The 20359-nt window shown below is 46.4% G+C and overlaps 1 protein-coding gene across 10 annotated transcripts in view; it reads left to right on the top strand.

Annotated features, from left to right (window-relative positions):
• Positions 1–13888: 13888 nt before the first annotated feature.
• Positions 13889–20359, top strand: part of ATXN2 (ataxin 2) — an 83612-nt gene continuing 77141 nt past the window's right edge. For 5 of the 10 annotated variants that reach the window (XM_075012930.1, XM_075012926.1, XM_075012929.1 and 2 more), the window contains exon 1: positions 13973–14255. In XM_075012930.1, coding sequence (XP_074869031.1) covers positions 14095–14255 — 161 coding nt within the window. In that variant the 5' untranslated portion in view covers positions 13973–14094. Of the gene's footprint in view, positions 13906–13969; positions 14256–20359 lie in introns of those variants that run through there. The other 5 variants (XM_075012933.1, XM_075012927.1, XM_075012934.1 and 2 more) reach the window with 4 other exon arrangements.

Here is a 20359-nt window from a genome sequence, read left to right as displayed (position 1 = left end):
ACAAGAATGAAACTCTGATGGTGATTTTGCTAAAACATCCCTATTTTCCTGTATGGCTACAGGCAAATTAAACCATAGTCTCACATTTCAGACACCTTTCTCAGCCACCTCTTGCTTTCAGTTAGGCAGAGCTGCACCTGTACCTCTATTGACTGAATAGGGAAGCTTTTACAGCTTTGCCCCTTGCTAGCCTGGAAGTGATTGACTGATAATTCCATTAGAAAACAAACATCAAAGCATTTAGTGTTACCAATGAGTTTCATCACCATCTTTTGGGCAGTTTATTGGCCAGTGGGATTTCTTTCACATCCAATCAGTTAAAATAGCCAAAGGTATGGAGGAGAAAAAAATGTTGATTTCCACCATCTGGAGGTTAACCCTTGCTGAACTCCTCCCAGGGACAATATACTCTAAAGCTGCAACAGGTCAATGGGTAGTTGCCAGGAAGAAGTAGAGAGGGTGTTTGATCTGTAGCAAGTAAATGTTTATTACTGATCATAGCTGTCTTCTTCCCCCCCTTTCTCTCCCAGCCTTCCCATCTGTGGTAGGATTCGTGCACCGCAATTATTTTATTTTGTGCCTTGGAATATGGTTATTTTCCAAGAGGGCAGGCTCCCAGAGGTTGAGTCATTGGAGGACCTGTTTGGGTGTCTTGCATTGCTTCAGCAGTGTCATTGCTCCATTACTGCTATGGGTCACTACCATATGAGAGGTTGCGTGGCTTCCTGCCTGACTCCAGAATGTGGTAAGTGAGTGATAAGGACAGTACTTCCTCGTATGTAATGCTTTTTGTGACATTAGGTACCTCCTTGCTCTTTAGCTGTGGCTCTTGCACAAAAGGCTAACTTCTTTTTCATGCCAGCTACCACTTTGAATACTGCTGAGCCTACTTAGCTGGGATGATGTTTTGGCTGAGATGCTATTTTTAACAGTAAACTGGCTGTTGGGACTGCGACTGAGCCTGTTCTGTCAATGGCTAGACCCCTGCTGCTAGGGAGGAGTTAATAGCTAGACCCCTGCTGGTGGGAACCTGCCTAAGGAAAGGGTTTGACTGTTTATGGAAGAGGTGGGTAGGTGATTCCTAACACAGGAGCCCGATATATAGAGATGAGGTGGAGGGAGCAATCTGACACTGGTGCCTACTGTTAGAGAAGCACTTAACTCAATTGTTCTGTGGAACTGAGCCAAAAATATGATGCCATTGCACACAAAAAAAAGCTGGGGGGCAGCTAATATCCCGCTGTATTCACAGGACTAGTGTACGTGACATACAAGACATAGTTGTCCCTCACTACTTGCAACTGGTGGGGCCTCTGCTGTTCAGTTTTGGGCACCACACTTTAGGAATCGGAGGGGTAGCCATGTTAGTCTGGATCTGTAACAGCAACGAAGGGTCATGTGGCACCTTATAGACTAACAGAAAAGTTTTGAGCATGAGCTTTTGTGAGCGGTGAGTCTGTGCTCACGAGAGCTCATGCTCAAAACTTTTCTCTGTTAGTCTATAAGGTGCCACAGGACCCTTTGTTGCTGTTACACTTTAGAAAGGATGCAGACAAACTGGAGCGAGTCTGGAGAGAGCAACACAAATGGGCAGAAGCTTAAAAAACCCCGATTTAAGAGCAGAAGTTTAAAGAGAAAAAAAGAAAAAGGTGATGTTTAGTCTGGTGGGTGGGGGGGCGGAACAGAGGGGGAACCTGCTAAGCCTTCAGAAATGTCCAGTGTCTTTTCTGAAAAGGAAGGTGATTGGCTGGTCTCTGTGTCCACCCCATGCAGGCCAGAAATGAATTAGCTTAATCTGCAGCAAAGGAGGTTTAGGTTAGATATTCAGAAAAGCTTTCCAATGATAAGAACAGGTAGGGGTGGTGGAATAGGTTTGAAGGGAGGCTAGGGAATCCCTGCCACTAGAGGATTTTGGAGAACAGGTTAGAGCAGGGGTGGGCATTAGCCAGTCCATGGGCCACACACAGTTTGGCCACCAGACGCTTTATTTACCCGAGCAGGTTCAGCCACTCCCAGCCCGTGCTGACTGGGAAGGGTGAACTGCCGCCTATGGGAGCTGAGGGAAGAAGTACAGGCCTGATCACCGTGCTGGTCAGGGTCAGCCGTGGTTGCTTTTGCCCTGCCTCAGAACTGGGGACCAGCCTGACATTTCTGTGATTTTTTTTTTTTAGAAATCAGCTAAATCGGTCCCTAGTAATGCTGAGCCAACATCTCTGTTAAGGAGCAGCCATTGTGAACTCTGGGTTTAAACTGCTTCTCGGGGGCCCACCCCAACTAAAGGGCCGACCCTGTGACGTTTGCTCTGTATTTGTCCCCAAAGAGCTGACTTACTTTCGCAAAATCGCCATCCCTTAGAGTCTCGTTCTTGTCGCTGTGGATTCGCCACAGGAACTGCCTGGAACCACAGTGGTCAGCTGTCCCTGCGTGTTCATGGTTTTGGTGCTTTGAGATGCATCCAGCTTAGCAACGGGGTTCTCCTGCTGTTGATGTCTCCAAGCCAGCGGTGCCCAGTAGGAATTCAAAGATCGCCACACTTGTGGTTGTCATCGTTCCATATTCACCACGTTATATTATACAAAACTTTATAGAGCCAGGTTCTCCCTCCCCCAGAGCCAGGCACACCCAGCCCCCTTCTCGCTCGAACTGAATGCCTTCCCTCAGAGCCAGGCACCCCCCAGGCCCCCCTAATTCAATGCCAGCGACTCACCAGAGCTGCCAGCGGTGCTGCTGGGGCCACCATATGCTTCTCCCAGCAAGTGGTGGGGGCCCGTGTGTGGAGGGGGTGGGCAACACTCACCATGTGTGACTCTCAGGAGGACCCACGCTTAAAGCCTCCATGAGCTGCTTGTGGTTCAAGAGGTGTGGGTTGGCTACCCCCATATTCGCCACAACTCAGTGTCCTATTCACTGCGAGAGGCAAATGTATTGGACGCCCCATTTCTAAACACACAGGCAATACTTGTGTTTCTGAAGTCAAAGACTGGCCAATTCTTAGCAATGCACATGCAACCCTGCTATCAAAACACAAAGCAGCACTTTAAAGACTAGCAAAATAGTTTATTAGGTGAGCTTTCGTGGGACAGACCCACTTCTTCAGACCATAGCCAGACCAGAAACAGACTCAATATTTAAGGCACAGGGAACCAAAAACAGTAAGCAAGGAGGACAAATCAGAAAAAAAAGATCAAGGTGAGCAAATCAGAGAGTAGAGGGGTCGGGGAGGAAGGTCAAGAATTAGATTAAGCCAAGTATGCAGACAAGCCCCAACCCTGTGCTGTTTGTATGAGAGACTACTGAACCACCAAACATGATCAATGACTCAATGAAACAGTAGGGTTGTAGGGCCAAAATAAACCCATCTGTGTTTGTGAAATCACCTAGTCTCTAGTCTGAGACACAGTACAAAGGATACCCTGGAGTCTTAGACTAAACTTGGGATCTCGACATATTGTTCATCTTTCCATTGTTCTTCCTTCAATTCCTTAATCCTAAAACAATGGAAATCGGCAGATATAATATTGAACATACCGCAGAATCTTTACAGTGAATAATTACCACAAGGATAAAAACCTGTAGTTCACCCAGATGAGCTGAGAAGAAGTGTGAACTGGCGCTGTCAAGCCCAAGTAGAATCCAGTCTGGTGAAGAAGATAAAAACACTTGTATTATAGCAAACTCCAAGGGCCCAGTCTAGCTTGGGCTTCTGCTGTGCTAGGTGCTGCATGAACACGGGTTTTAAAAGTACCTGCCTGAAAGAGCGTAACATGTTCGACAAACACTTAGGGATGTGCTTAAATGTAGGCACCTGAGGAGCCCTACTGAAGTCCATGGGGGACTATGTAAAATCTCAGTTGAGCACGTGGATAAGTCTGCAGGACTGGGGGTTAACTTAAGATGAGTTGCAACAAACGTATGACAATAGAAAGGAAGCCAATAAGGAGCTATTCATCCAATACAAATTGAGTAACTGATGGTAGCTAAGACTGCCCGGTGAAAATCTAAAATCTGACAAAGTGGGACTTATCCACGAACACACAAATAACGTTAGTGTTTAAGGTGTTACAGGACTGCTTGTTTTTTTTTGTTTTTGTTTGTGAAGTTACAGCCTAACAGGGCTGCCCCTGTGACGGTAGACAGAAAGTGAAACAGATTGGTTTGGTTTCTTTTGCAAAGATGAGTAACAAGTAAATCCTATTAAATAATTTCAGTGGTAATTACCTAGACAAAGGAACAGTAAACATGATTTCAGAGTGTTCGCTAAGAAAGAACGTAGAGTTCCATATGTGTCAGACAAAATGTGGCAAATATGTGCATTAAATGTGATCAGGCCAATTTTCACACCGACGTCCCATGTATTTTTGGATGCTCTAGCACAGGTGAAACCCAACAATATAAAATCCTAATGTGCGTGTGTGTCTGGGGGGGGAGAGAGCAGGGGTTGAATCGGCTGTTGTCCGTATGGAGTGGCTATTGAGGTGGTCACCTAATAGACCAGCTGAGATGTGATAGGCATGACTGAGTGACTCCATGCTGACACGTTGACAAACCAGTGTGAATGTTGTACTTGAATTATGCAGGATCTTTTGCAGGGCAATGAGGGAAAAATGCCAAATGTAATAAGGACATCAATTACTACTTTATCCTAGGCATATATTACACAGCCGCTGCACCAACAGAGGCCCGACAATTCCCTTGCCCCCACTATGAATGCCCATGCCGTTCAAAACTTGGACTCCTCAGCCACATGCGACTCCACAACCGATGAGCCTGTGCAAGTTCAAGACATCATCGCTGGACACAACGGTCTACCTGCTACTATATTGCACTCATGCATTCACACACACTTCTTTTAATCAACTAGCTGCTCCACCTACCTTCACGGATCAGGTGAGTGGTGGAGCAGGCTTCTGCTGATCCAGATCAGTGCTCCGATGTTGACAAGATGAGACCTGAGGTCCCCCCTGCGAGACACTCTAGACTTATAGCGGCTTCCCTCTCTTGCAGATTGGGGGCTGGACTAGAGGATCGCCTGAGGTCCCTTCCAGCCCTAGGGTGCTATGAGCTCTAGTCATGCATTAGTTCACACACGTGAAGAATCTGTGGTGCATTCTTCTGGGTGTTGTCTTAATGCTGCCACACTTCAAAGAGGGGGGGCTTCCAAAACAGGCACTTGCTGCGGACTCCCAAGGCCATTGATATGTTCAGTCTTTTAATGGGCCCAATTCATAGGTCTTATTGTTCTTGAAATCTGGCTGCTGTCCCCTCTCCAACCATTGCAGCTGTTGCTGGAGTGCTGCCTTTCCTGCCTAATCCAGTCACACCTCATTCATTCAACAGGGCAATCAGTTAAGTAAAAGGGGAGCAATCTAGTCTGGTGTAAAGACACTGTCTTAATAAAGTTAACTCTTTCCTACCCGGCAACCTCGGGACCCGGCGGTTACCAGATATTCTAAAATGTCGTGTAACAGAGAGGAGGCTGTGGGATCCCTGGCAAGGGGGCAGGGGACCCCACCAGCCCTGGGGCTCAGAGCTGGCTGGGACGAGGAGCCCCGCTGGCAGCTCAAGCCCTGGGGAGATGGGTAGGGAGCTGAGTTCTGGGGAACTCCAGCAGAACCAGGACTGGGAGAACTCTGCAGGGGTGGAGGGCTCTGCCGGTGGCCCAGGCAATGCTGGCAGCCCTACACTCGGCCACCGCACGGAACTCTGCCAGCACATGGGGCAACGCTGTCGGCACACAGAGCTCTGTAAGGGCACGGAGCTCTGCCACTGTAGGGGTCTTGGCTGGCAGCCCCAGGAGCAGGGCGAATGCTGGCAGCCCTGGGCACAATGAATCTCCACCAGAGACCGGAGCTCCACTGGGGCCAGGGGAACTCCAGCAGCCCCAGGGCTGAGAGCTAGCAGCTCTAGCCCCAGGACTGGTCTGGTTAACCCTGGCAGGCCTGGATCTGGGAAAACCCCAGAGCTGGCAGAGGATAGAGCCCCACTGCCAGCTTCAGCCGGAGAACCCGGGGGCAGAGCTGGCAGGCGGTAGTGCCGATTATTTGGGAGCTCTGGTTTAACAAATGCCAGATAAGGAGTTTACTGCACAAAGTTTTATAAAGTTTCTGTGTAAAAAGGACTTAATGATACAGAGCTATACAACAAAAGACTTAATATAAACATACAGGAAAATTAAAGTTATATGGAGAGACTTAATAGAGAGGTTGCATCCGATGAAGTGGGTCTTTGCCCACAAAAGCTTATGCTCCAAAATATGTTAGTCTATAAGATGCCACAGGAGTTCTTGTTGTTTTTTGGAGGTACAGACTTAACTCAGCTACCTCTCTGATACATGTATGACGATGATTTACACTCATATGAAAATGATTAATACAGAGATGTCTACACAAACAGCCTTCCTGCTGGTGAATTGGCTGTTAATATGAGGCCTAAGTGTAACCTCACCAGGGTGTTTTCACTCTGCGAATGGAATTAAATAGCACAGGATTGTCTGCCTAGTAAGAAGACCTCCGAAAGACAGAGACTGTCTCCCTGTCAAAAGCACTTCAGTTGTACCACCACTTAATGAGGCCATTCTGAGAAATCCAAAATAGGCCTGTGCTGCTCAGTGAGGCAGCAGGATCAGGTGAACCGAACGAATTTCTGCTTCCAGAATTGCATTCCGTCTAACTTTGTTTTCCTTGGGTAAAGCATAACCCAGCTGTACAGGGATACAGCTTTTACCTGCTTTGAAGTTATGATCAATTGTTTAGTATCGAACAGAGGTGGAACACTAGATAAATATCAAGTGTTTACAATACCTACATGGGAATATACAAGGTCAATACAAAATGTGGCACTCTAGAGAGCCTTTGGCCAAATGGTTAGCAGCAGTTATGAAGATTAGATAACTGTGCTCCTACCTTGAGATGCCACCCCTGCGAAGGGAAGGGAACTCAAATCAAAGACTCTAAGGCAGGGCATGATTGCAGGAGGATGGACAGACATTCCCCATCAGGCATAGCATTTTGTTGTTAGGGGAGGGCGCTCCAGTAGCTGTGCACAAGGGTTGTTTTTTTTTTGTTTTGTTTCTTGGATTTGCTAGCTAGCCATAGTTCCCATTTACTCTAAGTGGAGTCGTCGATGCTCACCTTTCTGAAAATCGTGCCCTCCGTCTCTTGCATGGCTGTGAAGCGCTGTATATTAGCAGTGGTTGGAGTCATGATTCCAAACTGTACAGTGCAGTGGTGTCCTTGAATGTATAAAACTCATGACGGGGTGTGTTTATAGTGCTGGCATAGGGAAGTCCGTAGGGAACACATTTAAAGGCACATTGTCAGGTTGAAATTCAGATACCAAAAAAGAACCCATGCCTGATCCTGGAGAAAGACCTGCGAAAATCATTTCACCATTTATGCAGCGTTAGCATAAGTTAGCTCGGATAACAAAATCAGACTTCGGTGCACTTTGGTTTTTAATCACTTTTGCCGTATAGGTCTCACATATTAACATACTGTTCAAATCCAGATAAAAGTGCCTGACAAACCTGCTGGAAGATCAGACCACCATAGATGTGCGGCCAACAGTTTGGAAAGGAGCACCCACCAAATTCCACCCATAACCTATCAGAAGGGCAGGTCCCCAAATGTTATGAGTTTGGAGGCAGGATGGGGTGAGTGCACATGGAATCAATTAATCCGTTTGCCTAGTTGGGTGGGGAAGTGCTCTGGCAAGCAAGGAAGATAGCAAAAGAGCCCCTTTGCTCAAAATATACCTCTGTTCCAGAAGATGACCTGGCACATATGGCTAACACAATGTCAAGTACAGCGTGGATGACATGAACTAGATGTGGGTTTAACTCTTTGCAAGAGCACTGGAGTGCTCTTTTTGAGACAGGAGAGAGAGAGAGAATTCGCACACACTGCTCATCTGATCCGTTCCAAAGCCCGGCACCTTGCTATCCAGAAATATTTGCGTGAGCCTCAAGGATATCCCCTCTTGCAGGGCTCTCCTAGTGTTATGGGAGCCTCCCAAAGCTCCCTCCTGCACATCAGACAGAAACAGAAGAGTAAATGCCAGGAGTAGAGAGATGCTAGTAACATTAGAGAGCAGTTCTAATAGCTGAGTTTAGCTCGCTCAATACTGTAGCATCAGTGTTCCAAGAGATGGAATGCGTGGTACAAAGATAATGAATTTACAGCTGTGGTCTGCCTATTTCATGTAGCTGTTTAACTTTCTCTCCAGTGGCAAAGACGAAATCCATTGAAACTTCTCAGTGACCTAGGGCAGGGGTGAGGGATGTGGTAGCGTTCTCATTTGCACTTCAGACAGCAAGCTGCACGTCAAGTTATGGAACGTTGACAGCTGGTGGCATGTGAAGAGACGCCAGCAGGAAACCCCCTTTGGGACCACAGAACAGTTAACAAGAAAACTCTCTAATAGGGAAACCAGGAGAACTGTGAGCAAACGAAGATGAAACCAACAGACCCAGAACAGGGCTGTCCTTAGGTATTACCAGCTGCATAGGGCACCACCAAATCTGGGTCTCCACTGTGCTGCATATGCCTAGTGCCAGCTCAAGGAGTCACAATCCCCCACTCCCCAAATCCTGCTTTGTCTCTTGGCCCAGGCCCCCAGATCACTGTCCTGAGGCACCCCTGCCCCAGCTTAAATGGCCCCAGACTTCTAACCCCGCCTCCAAATCTACCTCCAGCACCTGCAGCTCCAATCTCCCACTCCTGGCTTCACCTCCCAGCTGGCAGCTCCCACTTGTTTCCCCACCAACCTCCCTACCCTGTTCCTCCCACGCAGCCTCCCTCACCGCAAGTTGCTGGCTTGTTCCCCTGTGGGGGATGAGCGATGCAGGTGCTCAGACTACCATAATTCACAAGGATGGCCCTGACTCAGAAAGAGTATCAAAGAAAACCGGATTGCAATCCATCTGACAAATGGGTATCCTGGCCTGAAGATCACCCCTTGCTTTGCTGGTATGAGAGAGAAGGGGAGGGAGAGAGCAGGGCAGGGTGTAGCAGAAGGGTTGGGGCAGGGAAAGGGTTTGAGGTAGTGCCTGGTTTGCATTTAAACACAAGATCTCTTTTTGAATTGAAAAAGGTTGGAGACCATTACCACATGCCAATGGGAGTGAGGTCAGGGAGAAGAGAGAACAAAGGAGTCAGATGTAGGCAGCTGTCAGTCCAAAATATTGGTGAGACAATATGGGTGAGGCAGTATCTTTCATAAAAACATAAAGCTTCACAGGTCTTCCTCGGTACTAGGAATACTTTTCCGGACCTGAAGATCTCCATGTGGCTGGGATGCTTGTCTCTCTCACCAACAGAAATCCTAGGTAAGCAGTTTCTTTTTCTCTCTCTCATCGGCTATGTTTTGGAATTGGCTTTTTCTTACTTATTCTGTAGGTATCTTTTTCAGGTTTGGCAGAAATAGCCCTCATGTTAACTAGCCAGTAAAGTGGTGTTTATTTTACGTATCTTTCTTGGATATATTTCGTTCTCTGGGGCTTTTATGCATGTGAACAGACAATTAAAATGTTTGTCTCCCAAAGGAAGACTAAATTTGGGAAAGAAAGGAGTCGTCTTCTGAATATTTTTTGTAAAGATCAATTATTTTTTTAAGCTGTTAGCTCTCTAGTTTTATATAAACCCAACGATTCCGTCAGCTACCTCATCACAGGCATGTGGACATCTCCTGGTTAAATATGTTAAGGTGCCTTAATGGTTCCAAAAAGACTGATCATATGATCACAGATGGAATTCACGAGACCCTCAAACCCATCAACTTCTGTAATGTAATTCTTCATCATAAATAGCTGCATTCTTTGAATGCTTTTTGAATCCTGATCCTCCCCACAGCTAAAGCTGTAGATAAATCTGTTGATAAATCTGTCATGCAGGATTGTCTCCTTTATAAAGTGGCTGCTGAAGGTATCCAAAGGCAATATAATAATGGCAGGCTGTACAAAGTATTAAAAACCTCCTCAGTACAAACAACTGAATGACACAGTTTGACAATGCCAGCTGCATGTGGCACAATGGTAAACCCAATCACCCTCAAGCAGACCAGCCAACCAACAATGGCAATTCTTCTCAACTGATGCACAGATTAGTGTGGAAGGGGCGGAACGTGTCAAGGGAAGGCAAACAAAAATAAAAGGGATTTGTGGCATGCCTAAAACACAGGATGTTAAACTGCATTCCACAGGAAACATCCAGGTGATAAATGTTGTATGCTGTGTAACATGGGGCATTCTTTAAAACCTAGTCAAGATCTGCATTTGGCCATTGGGATTTATATAGTTAACTAATTGGCTGTCTCTCCTCTCTCGATGTAAGCGTTTCTTTGGCACACATTCACTTGTGAGCAAACCTGCAAATGTCACCAGAAAGAGTAGAAGAGGCAAAACTAGATCAACAGAGCCAAACTGCAAAGTGCCTAGAGAAATGAGAGGAAACAAACCTTGTAGAAAAGGGATAGGGAAAGCATGAAAAACTTTATAAACTAAGTACAAGAAATTGACAGAAAGGTGTGGGATTGAGAGGGAGTATGTGTCTCCTAAGTGGTTCTCAGCTTTCCTCTTATGGGCCTAATGTCCTTAAGGGCAGTCATCGAGGAACTCTAGTAGACATCAGTCACTTAACATTCAGGCTGTTGTACCAGGCATTAACAAAAGACTGTTTTTTATACAAACCCAAAATGTTACAGAAAATGTGTTCAAATATCTTCATTCGTACTTGATCTCTTGTAAACGGCCTATGGCCATGTATCCCAAGCGTCTCTGAACTGCAAAGACTGCCTTTTTGTTGATCTTATGCATGCTAGATCATACTACTGACATTTTCTTTCTAGTTTTGTTTCTGGATCAGACAGTAACTCTCCCGTAGCTCCATACCAAACTGATCGTATGCTCTTACTTCAAATATTTTTCTAGAATTAAAATGTAGTATGCAGAAAAACTACTGACATTTTTTGTCAATTTTGTTTGCTTTAACTGCATACTGTATCATTTCAATTATGGGACACGTCAGTACATGCATTACTGGACACAATCCTTTTCAGCTCCGACTAATTGGAAAGATCCAAAATATGTCTAAAACAAGCTTGAAGGTCTCGGAAATGCTATGCTATTTCTAGTGTAGTAGCATGTTCAGGCCCTATTGTGACTAAAGCACCATTTTGCTAGGAACCACACATAACGATCTCTTCAGGCAATGCCCTAAATAGCAGAGCCTAATTCATAGGTATCAGAGGGGTAACCGAGTTAGTCTGTATCTTCAAAAACAAGAAAGCCCTGTGGCACCTTATAGACTAACAGATATTTTGGAGCATTAGCTTTCTCGGGCAAAGACCCGCTTCGTCATGTGTCAGATGAATTTAGATATTCAGGATACTTGCTTTGTTTTATAAAAATATGCAGGTTGCCTTCAAAGAAAATAAAAGGTGTGCATTATTTAAGCTCAAGACCATCTTTAGTAGCAGGCACCAGGAGGGTTACAGCATACTGGTATAAAACTAATTTTGCTGCAAATATAATTGAAACATTGGTAACTTTAGCTGTTTCCAACTCTAGGCACACCAGGTCTTCCACAAACCGCATATGGTTATGAAATAACTAGTTGGCCACAAAAGTTACTAAAAACAGGAGGAAAAAAAAAAAGAGGACTTTAAATTTATGGCACCGCAGAGAGCATTTCCAATTAAATGTAAAGAATTCTTTCTTCTGTGTCCCCTTGAGTTGGCATCTACAGTCGCTCAACCAACAATGCCACCACACCGTTATTCAGGCCTGTCAGGTAAAACACAACAAGAAATTTAGCAGCCAAAAGTATACACATGTGGGGAAAATGTTAATTTAAGAAGCAGTTAAACATTGCTGTGTTTCTTATCATTGTGCTTTACCACCCACAGCTCCTGCCAACCCTATGGGAAAACTTGCTTTACAAGCCAGGTTAATACATAATACCTGCCTAGCTCCATCATTCCTTTTTATTACTTATATTCTCTGGGATTCCTAGAGAGTTTCTATGAATAGATTAACCACAAGAATTTTGAGTAACCATGGTTATAAATCAATTTATTCTCCTGGTTTTTGAAATTCCATCTGCTCATGCTAATTGCGTACATGAGACTTCTAGAAGGCCAGCCCAGATTTTATTTCTACACATTAGAATGAACTGGCTGCACCTCACTGCCTCTTAAAATGACACAGAATAAAGTAACAGGTACAAGGAACATCTGAAAGAGACCTAAAGTTAAAACTTCATGCTTAAGATTGCCTGATCTCCAATACCAAACATTAATCAAATATCTTGCATCTAGGGTTATTTGGAATTTCAGCAGTTCAGTTACGTCCTGACTTCTGCCAATTACTACAGTTCAACATTAAGCGTGTAAACAGTTTCTCTTTAAGATTCTTAATTATGAATGCAGTTTAAGTACTGAAGGAATTGGCAAAACGATGCGGTAACCCTGATGGAACGATTTCTGCCTTGTTTAAATGCAAAACTGTAATGCTATGAGTAAGCTACTGATGTTAGAATGGGATAAATCTATGTTTTAAAAGCCACTGATTCCTCACAACTCTAAACTACTTGTTTAAAAACCTGAATATATAATTTGAGGGATTTTTTTGTTGGTAGCTGGGGCAATTGGGTTATGGAGACTGAATACAAGAACAGCCTTGAATATTTTTTAAAGAGGTGAAATGCAAAGTCAAAAAATTGATTTGTTCCTTTATTGTTTTTCTGATGCTGACTGGCAAGAACCCCCATCCCCCAGATTATATGCAGATGTTAGATATTTATTCTCTTCTCTGTCGGAGGAGATTGGGAAGATATCTATAGATCTGCAGAAGGCTCTTAACTGTGGTGTCTTGTAGGACTGTAATCTGAGCTGCTGCACTTCCTTCTCCAGATGAAGGAAATAGTTTCTTAAAATCTAGTGAAGTCAGGGAGTGTTTTATAGTGCTTGAGTCAGGTGCATGTCGAGCTGCTCCAGCAAAGAGGGAAGCCAAGACTTCAACTTACAATGTTCATTTTCCTGACACTCTTAAGGCTCTTTACAAAGGCGATTCGAGGAGGTAAAGCACAATATAATCGATTAAAGTATGGATTTTGGTGGGCATCTTTTAGCAGACCTCTCTAACCTGTGAGCTGACGGGAGATGGAGCCGGTAGTTTTCCCATATATTTGAAATAAACCAGCACCGTTTGAACACAGGGGGCATTGCAAACCCCGAGGTCTGTAACCAGGGCCGAGCACAGTCCAGGGCCCTAATCCTGCAGGCAGGAGCCGGCCCGCTCTCCATGCAGGCAGCAAGGTCACAGGAGAGCAGAAGCCGCCGCTGCAGGTCCTATTTTAGGACTGGGCCCTAAGCCGCTCCGGCTCCAAAAGCGGAGCTAACGCGCGGGGGAGCTGGCGGCAGAGGAGCCCGGCGGAGCAGCGGGCGGCCGCGGTGGCTCCAGCCTCCCCGGGGGCATAGACGGCGCCGAGCAGGTGGGCAGCAGCGACCACCGGCCCCGGCAGGTCTCCTGGGCCCAGGGCGGGCTCGGCTGGGTCCCGGGGCGGGCGGAGGGACGGAGCGGCTCCCAGCCGGGCTCTCGCTCTCCCCCTCCGGCCGGGGCCGGGGCCGCCGCCCTGCGGAGCGCCAGGCCAGGCCGGTGCCCCTGGGCCCGTCCCGGCCGCCTCACGTGTCCCGGCCGGCGCTCGCTCCCCGGCCGCCCCTTCACCCGCCGCTTCCCCGCTCAGACCCTTCCGACTTCCCGTAAAGAGTCCGGCGGCGGAGCGGCTCCCGGCCCCCGAGCGGAGCGGAGCCGGGCCCCCGAGCGGCCCCGGGCGGGCCCCCCGTGGCGCGGGGCGGGGCGCGGCCCCCCGGCGGGGCGCTGTCAGGCGGCGGGCGAGGCCCGGCCGGCAGGTACGCAGCGCGCCTCCCCTCCCCCCGCCCCGCGCCGGATCCCTCCGCGCCCCGCGCGCTCCCCCTCCCTCCCCGGCCCGGCGCGGCTCACACTGTTTGGGAGCAACCGGCCGAGACAGCGGCGGCTCCGGAGCAGCGAGCGAGCGAGCGCAGCAGGCCCCGGCGCGCACCCGGCCTGGCCCCTTCGCCATGTCCCTCAAGCAGCAGCAGCAGCAGCAGCAGCAGGCGGCCCAGGGCGCCGGGAACAACCGCAAACCCCCCGGGGGCGGCCCGGGCCTCCCGGCGGTGGCGGCGGCGGCGGGGGGAGGCGGCGGCGGCGGCGGCGGCGGCGGGAGGCAGAACGTGGGCAGGTGGGTCTGAAGCGCGGAGCAGCGGAGGGAGGCCGGGGCCGCTCCTGGGAGCGGAGCAGCGCTGCGGAGCGGGCCTCCGCCGGCCTAGCGGGGAGGGGGTCGGTGGCGGCGGCGGCTCTGAGCCCCGTCCCTGACAGGCCTCTCCGGCCTCGGGCAGGCTGCGGAGCCGGGCAGCGGCTGCCGGGGGGGGCGGTCCTGGTCCTGGTCCTGGTCCGCGGAAGATGCCGGGGAGGGCGAAGGGGCTCCCGGCCCCGGGGGGCTGGGCCGGGCCGGGCCTTGCCGGGGGCAGAAGGTGCAGGCGGGCCGGGCCGGGCCGGGCCTTGGCGAGGGAGAAGGTGCAGGCGGGCCGGGTGCAGGGGCCCCGGGAGGAGCAGCCGGCCTGGGGCTGGCGCGGGTGGGGGAGAAGCCGCTGCTAGGCCCCGCTCCCCAGGCGGAGGCTGCAGCAAAGCCAAGGACGGTCGCGGCGCCGCCGCGGGGGCCGTGCTCCGGGCGTGCGGCCGGAGGGAGCCGGCTGGGGCCACCGGGTGGACTCCCGGCTTGCGAGAGGAGGGGACTGACTCCCCGGCCCGGCCCGGCCCGGCGAACGGGCGCCCTGCAGCCAGGCCGGCGCCGCAGCTGCCGGTACGGGGGTGACCATTTTATCTTCGAAATAGGCGTTTTATTGCGACCAGCGCAGCGAGTCCGGCCCGGCCGGGGGGCCGGCACTGCACTAGGCAGCTTCTCCCCGGCGGCTCGCCTGCCAGGGTCGCTGCTTCCAGCGGCCAGGGCGGAAAACGCAGGTGAAGGTGGTAAACGCTAAGCCCCTCGGAGGGGAGGGGAGGGGAGGCGGTTTTGGAGCACGCTTGTTCATGGAGCAAAATGCTGTCCCGATTCGTGATGTAAGGACGTTTGTCACGGGTGGGAGGTGTCCTCAGTGTCAGCTGATGATGCTGAGATTCTCCCCGAAGTCGGCTCCCTACTCCTGATCCCGTAGTGTTGCCGTCCTTTGCTTGAGGGTTAGGTATGATTCTCGGGGCAGGGCTACGACCCCCTCCCCGCCCCAAAGGTTCACCGTTGATTTGTGCGTGGCTCTGTGCCCTCTCCAAGCAGACTGTGGCCTTGTGGATCTCTTCGCACCAGGTCTGTCAGTGTCAGAGGGGTAGCTGAGTTAATCTGTATCTTCAAGAACAACAAGTCCTATGGCACCTTATTAACTGACGGATATTTTGGGGCATAAGCTTTTGTGGGCAAAGACCTGCTTTGTGAGGTGCATGAGGTGTGTGGCATTTGCCCCCCGCCCCCGTGGGTTGCTCACTCTTTGGGCTGTTTTGTGCAAAATTCACGAGACAACTGTTGAAGGACACTTCTGAAAGCAGGATTTCACTTCATTACCAGTCAACATAACAAAGTGAGGGTGTGTGAGGGAGGAAGATCTAGGGCAAAAAAGGATAGAACAAAACTAAAAATGTAGTGACAGCTGAGTAGCTCACTGAAGTGATTTCTTACCCTCAATATTAAGTATATGACCCTGCAGGTTGAAGACTTAATAGTTTGCCATTCGGTCCTCTGAAAACCGACAGCGGCACTAGAGGTTAACCTGAAGGACAGTAAAGATAGCCTCCCTTGAAATTTTGGTGGGCACACAAATGCTTTTGTGTATATATGCACGAGAGACCTCATGTTTCCTGGTCAAATTCCAACTAAAGTAATTGCATTCTTCCTACCTGTTACCATTTTCGTTTCAGATGGATAAATTGATAATAGGGCAGTTAACTAACATGTTGTCTCAGAGGTGGCTGCATTTGACCGTCTCTTTATACAACTTGCAATACACTCTGAGATCATCCTGGAACTAGGATCTTGTACAACTACCTGACTTTCTTTCACTGGAAGTCTTGCCAGCACACCCAATGAAGCGCCTTTAAAACACTCCCACAGATTAAGAGAAGCATGTTAATTTTGATTTCCATGTCCAGCATCTGATGAAGTGAGTCTGTGCTCACGAAAGCTCATGCTCAAAACTTTTCTGTTAGTTTATAAGGTGCCACAGGACCCTTGGTTGCTGTTACAGATCCAGACTAACACGGCTACCCCTCCGATATCTTAATTTTGGTTTATCAGTGGTTTAAAAATTTACCTCACGCTGCACCTTTCTATAGATGTTCTGTTGGTGTGCAGACTTTAAAAATCAATTCAGTTTTAAAAGTTTTACAATCTTGGTGCTTTGGTGTTAAACAAATTGCAAATTTATACTTTGTGATGAAAGTAAACACTTATTCCTTGCGTATGCCGAGCTGGTTGCTTAACACATTTATTACTTATTCAATACATTTTTGAGTCACATGCTGTTGCTTTGCGTGCATAATTAGATTTTAGGAGCTGATATATGGCTGTAAAGTTTATTTGAACTTTTGTGGACATCACATTTATAACTGTAGAAATTAGTGAGAACAGTTGGCTTTTTTTTTTTTTTTGGTTTGACAGTAGGATGGAATGCTTACTTGCTTTGCTTATATCACTGGATTTGCTTTCATAATGATTTCTTTAACTACTCTTTTTAGCTGAAACAAGATTTTGGTTTGGGTAGGAGATTAGCAGCTACTTAGTAAGAATATTAACCACAACCTCTCAGAAAGGTTCATTAAAAGAAGCAAATGTGTTAAATCCCACACTTAAGGTTTGAATAGTAACAGAGAGAAAGCTGTGCTAGTTCATATACTATCAAAACAAAAAAGCAGTCCAGTAGCACTTTAAAGACTAACAGAATAATTTATTAGGTGATGAGCTTTCTGATTTGTCAACCTTGATTACTGTTTTTGGTTCTCTGTGCCTTAAATATGGAGTCTGTTCTGGTATGACTATGATCTGAAGAAGTGGGTCTGTCCCACGAAAGCTCATCACCTAATAAATTATTCTGTTAGTCTTTAAAGTGCTACTGGACTGCTTTTTTGTTACTTCGTGTTTATTTGTATATGTGGAATATAGCATATAGGGAAATGATATGCTGTTGGTATCTTCCCTTCAACTGCTTAAAAACGGTTTAAAAAAGTGCAGATATTATATACAGCTCAAACAAATTACAACTAAAACATTTTGATGATCAGTTTTATCCAAATACGAATTTAGTTATTCGGCATCTCTTCTATAATTGTAAACACTTGCATCAATCTCATGAGGAAGCACTATCCAAAGGAAAATTGTATTATTGCGATGAGCTATCAATATTTTGTCCTCAGGCCAAGTTTATTGAAAACAACTTTCTACATTGGGGCCTACTTTCAGTAGTTGAGTTTTTAGGCTTCTTGGCCTGTTACGGCTAAGATCAAATGTTTTATCTGTTCTTTAGAATCTTGGTCAGTTGCTTAACTGATCTGAACATTCATTATAAAGAGATGGAAGTTAAAAGTATTAAACGTGCCTTTGTTTATAAACTTATTAAAGCTGAAATGATTGAGAACTCCCTTTTTTGCCATTAATGATGATTGCTCTCTCTGATTTCCTGTTAGGCAATGAAGTAAATTTATTCATTTCACTTTTTCAGTAGTCTCACCAAAAATCTTAAATTATGAGCAGGATAAAGAATGGTTGTTCCATGTGGACAGAACTCACTGCAACTATTGAGAGTATGCTAAGTCCCAGATACTATTGTGGTGACTTCTGTTGAATGGCAGACTGGTTGTGCCAGAGTCAATGTAAAATTGCAACTTTCTTTACATGAAAGAGCTTATTGTATTCTGTGCTTGTGTGTGTGTGGTTTTACTAGTGACCTCCGTTGACAAAAAGCTTTCACCTTTGTCATAATAACTATTTCATGATCTAGGAATCATTCCCTTGGTGTCTTACTGAATGCCTGAAACTTTCCATTTTTGTGCATTGTGTTAGTAACTATTTTAGGAAAAGATGGGTGTTGTGTGTGTAAAGTGCCTGAGTTGAGTTGTGTTGTTTAGGGCAAATCAATACATTTCTCTATTCCTTCACTTTTCTCAGCTGCCAAACTAGGATAACTTTCTGTTTCTTCTCTCAGCACTACTTCAAGGTTTAATTTCCTATTTTAAACTACTTGGCGGTCCTTGGATGGAGGTCACTATGGGTGTGTCTACACGGGCACAGATCTTCGAAATAGCCATGCTAATGGCCATTTCGAAGATTACTAATGAGGCGCTGAATTGAATATTCAGTGCCTCATTAGCATTAGGACACTTCCGGCCGTGGAGCTTCGAAAGCCCCACTTTCGAAAGGTGCGGCTCGGCGCGGCTACACAGGTGGCCTTTTCGAAAGGACCCGCCCCTTTTGAAATCGCCTTATTTTGATCAGTGATCAGGATTAGAGGATTTCGAAAGGGGTGGGTCCTTTCGAAAAGGACCCCCATGTAGCTGCACTGAGCCGCGCACTTTCGAAAGCGGGGCTTTCAAAGCGCCGTGGCAGGAAGTGTCCTAATGCTAATGAGGCACTGAATATTCAATTCGGCGCCTCATTAGTAATCTTCAAAATATGGCTGTTTTGAAAATTTGTGCCCGTGTAGACACAGCCTATATGTGTAATATTTTTACAATAAACTTTTATATCTGGCATCCCCAGTACAGGGAGGTTGCCAGATGTTTAAATATTCTGGATAATAGAAAGGAGCCATAGCAATGCATAACACTAAAGAAAAACAAGATTGGATGTTAAAACCCAAAAATGTATGCAGAGTACTTTACCACAACTGTAGTTTTGTACACTGTAAACATTATACTGTATTTGCTGCATTTATTTGTATTTATTTTCTCTATATCATACTTATGGAAAATGTAACTGGCATTTAGTTATGGTGAAAATGCCAATTATTTGAGCATTCTGGATAATAGAACACTGGATATGAAAGGGTTTACTGTACCAAGATTACATAGTCTCCTGTGGACTCCACGTTTATAATAAAAGCCACAGAACATTAGTTAGTAGCCCAGTATTGTTTTAATGAGATATTCTTTAATTATCAAACAGAATAACATGTAATCCACAAGTCACTCTTAATTCTTGGCTGTTCCTAGTGTTCATAGTTATCAGTGTGGTGTTTTGTTTCAGATTTTTTAGAAAGTAAAATTGACATTATACAAATTTACAACCGTTACAAGGGGCACTAAAGAGCCTTCTTTATACATTAGTGTGCCTCTCATAAGGTAGGACCGTTGATATAAGTTACTGGATTGTAACTTTGACCTTATGTTCACTGTTTGTTTGGAGGATGGAGTAAGAGAACTTTGAAAGGAAAGGAGTTTAGCATTAAGTAGACAGTTTCATAGAAAGTCTGTAGAAAATTTTGCTTTAATACTTCATGTAGAATTTTTATCTTTGCCTCTTTGGTATAGTATTGTTTAAGTCGTTTAAAGGAATGACTTTCTGCTCATGTTACATTAATTTTATGTTTGATCCTTAGGAGATAACTGAGTTATAATTTGTGTAGCATTCGTAAACAGTATGCTCTAACTCTCTTATAAACCTCCAAACCTCACTTACCATTTCACACATAGGGATAATACTCTTCGAAAATTCAGAGCCTTACAAATGTGACTGCTGAGCACAAGTATTACAATGTAAATATGGGCCTGATATGAGAAGTTTGCTACTTGTCTCTGTTCCTACAAAATAATGGCTTAAACTATTTCTTATGTGAGGCAAACTCTCCAACATAGGGTGAGCCGACTTTTTACATCTACCCCCACTTTTCATCTCTGCAAATAGCAAGTGTCCCCCCCTGCAACCTCCAGAGTGTAATCCAGACTGATGGAAATTTTGGTTACGTTCATATGGGGGGGAAAAACAAAACTAAACTTTTTTTGGACATATGTAAGAAAATTAATTACATTTTTACATTCTACACACTTATCTGTTTATAAATCTCAGTACACATACATAAAAAACAGTAAAATTTCAGCATTTTTAATAAGATGAATGAACATGAGACCCAGCCAGATTGTGCTGCCCTTACAAAATTTCACTCCTGCCCCCCCCCCGGGGGCCCATCCCCCACTTTGTGCACCCCTGCTCTGTGTGTGTGTGTGTGTGTGTGTGTTTTCCTTCCCTACCATGCATGGGATGGTTTCCACGTTTGGTCTGCCTAGCTGCTGTGCTCTTATTCAAACCAC

Source organism: Carettochelys insculpta, chromosome 18, assembly GCF_033958435.1.
Source record: "Carettochelys insculpta isolate YL-2023 chromosome 18, ASM3395843v1, whole genome shotgun sequence".
Taxonomy (NCBI): domain Eukaryota; kingdom Metazoa; phylum Chordata; order Testudines; family Carettochelyidae; genus Carettochelys; species Carettochelys insculpta.
This window is presented reverse-complemented; position numbering and strand designations above follow the sequence as displayed.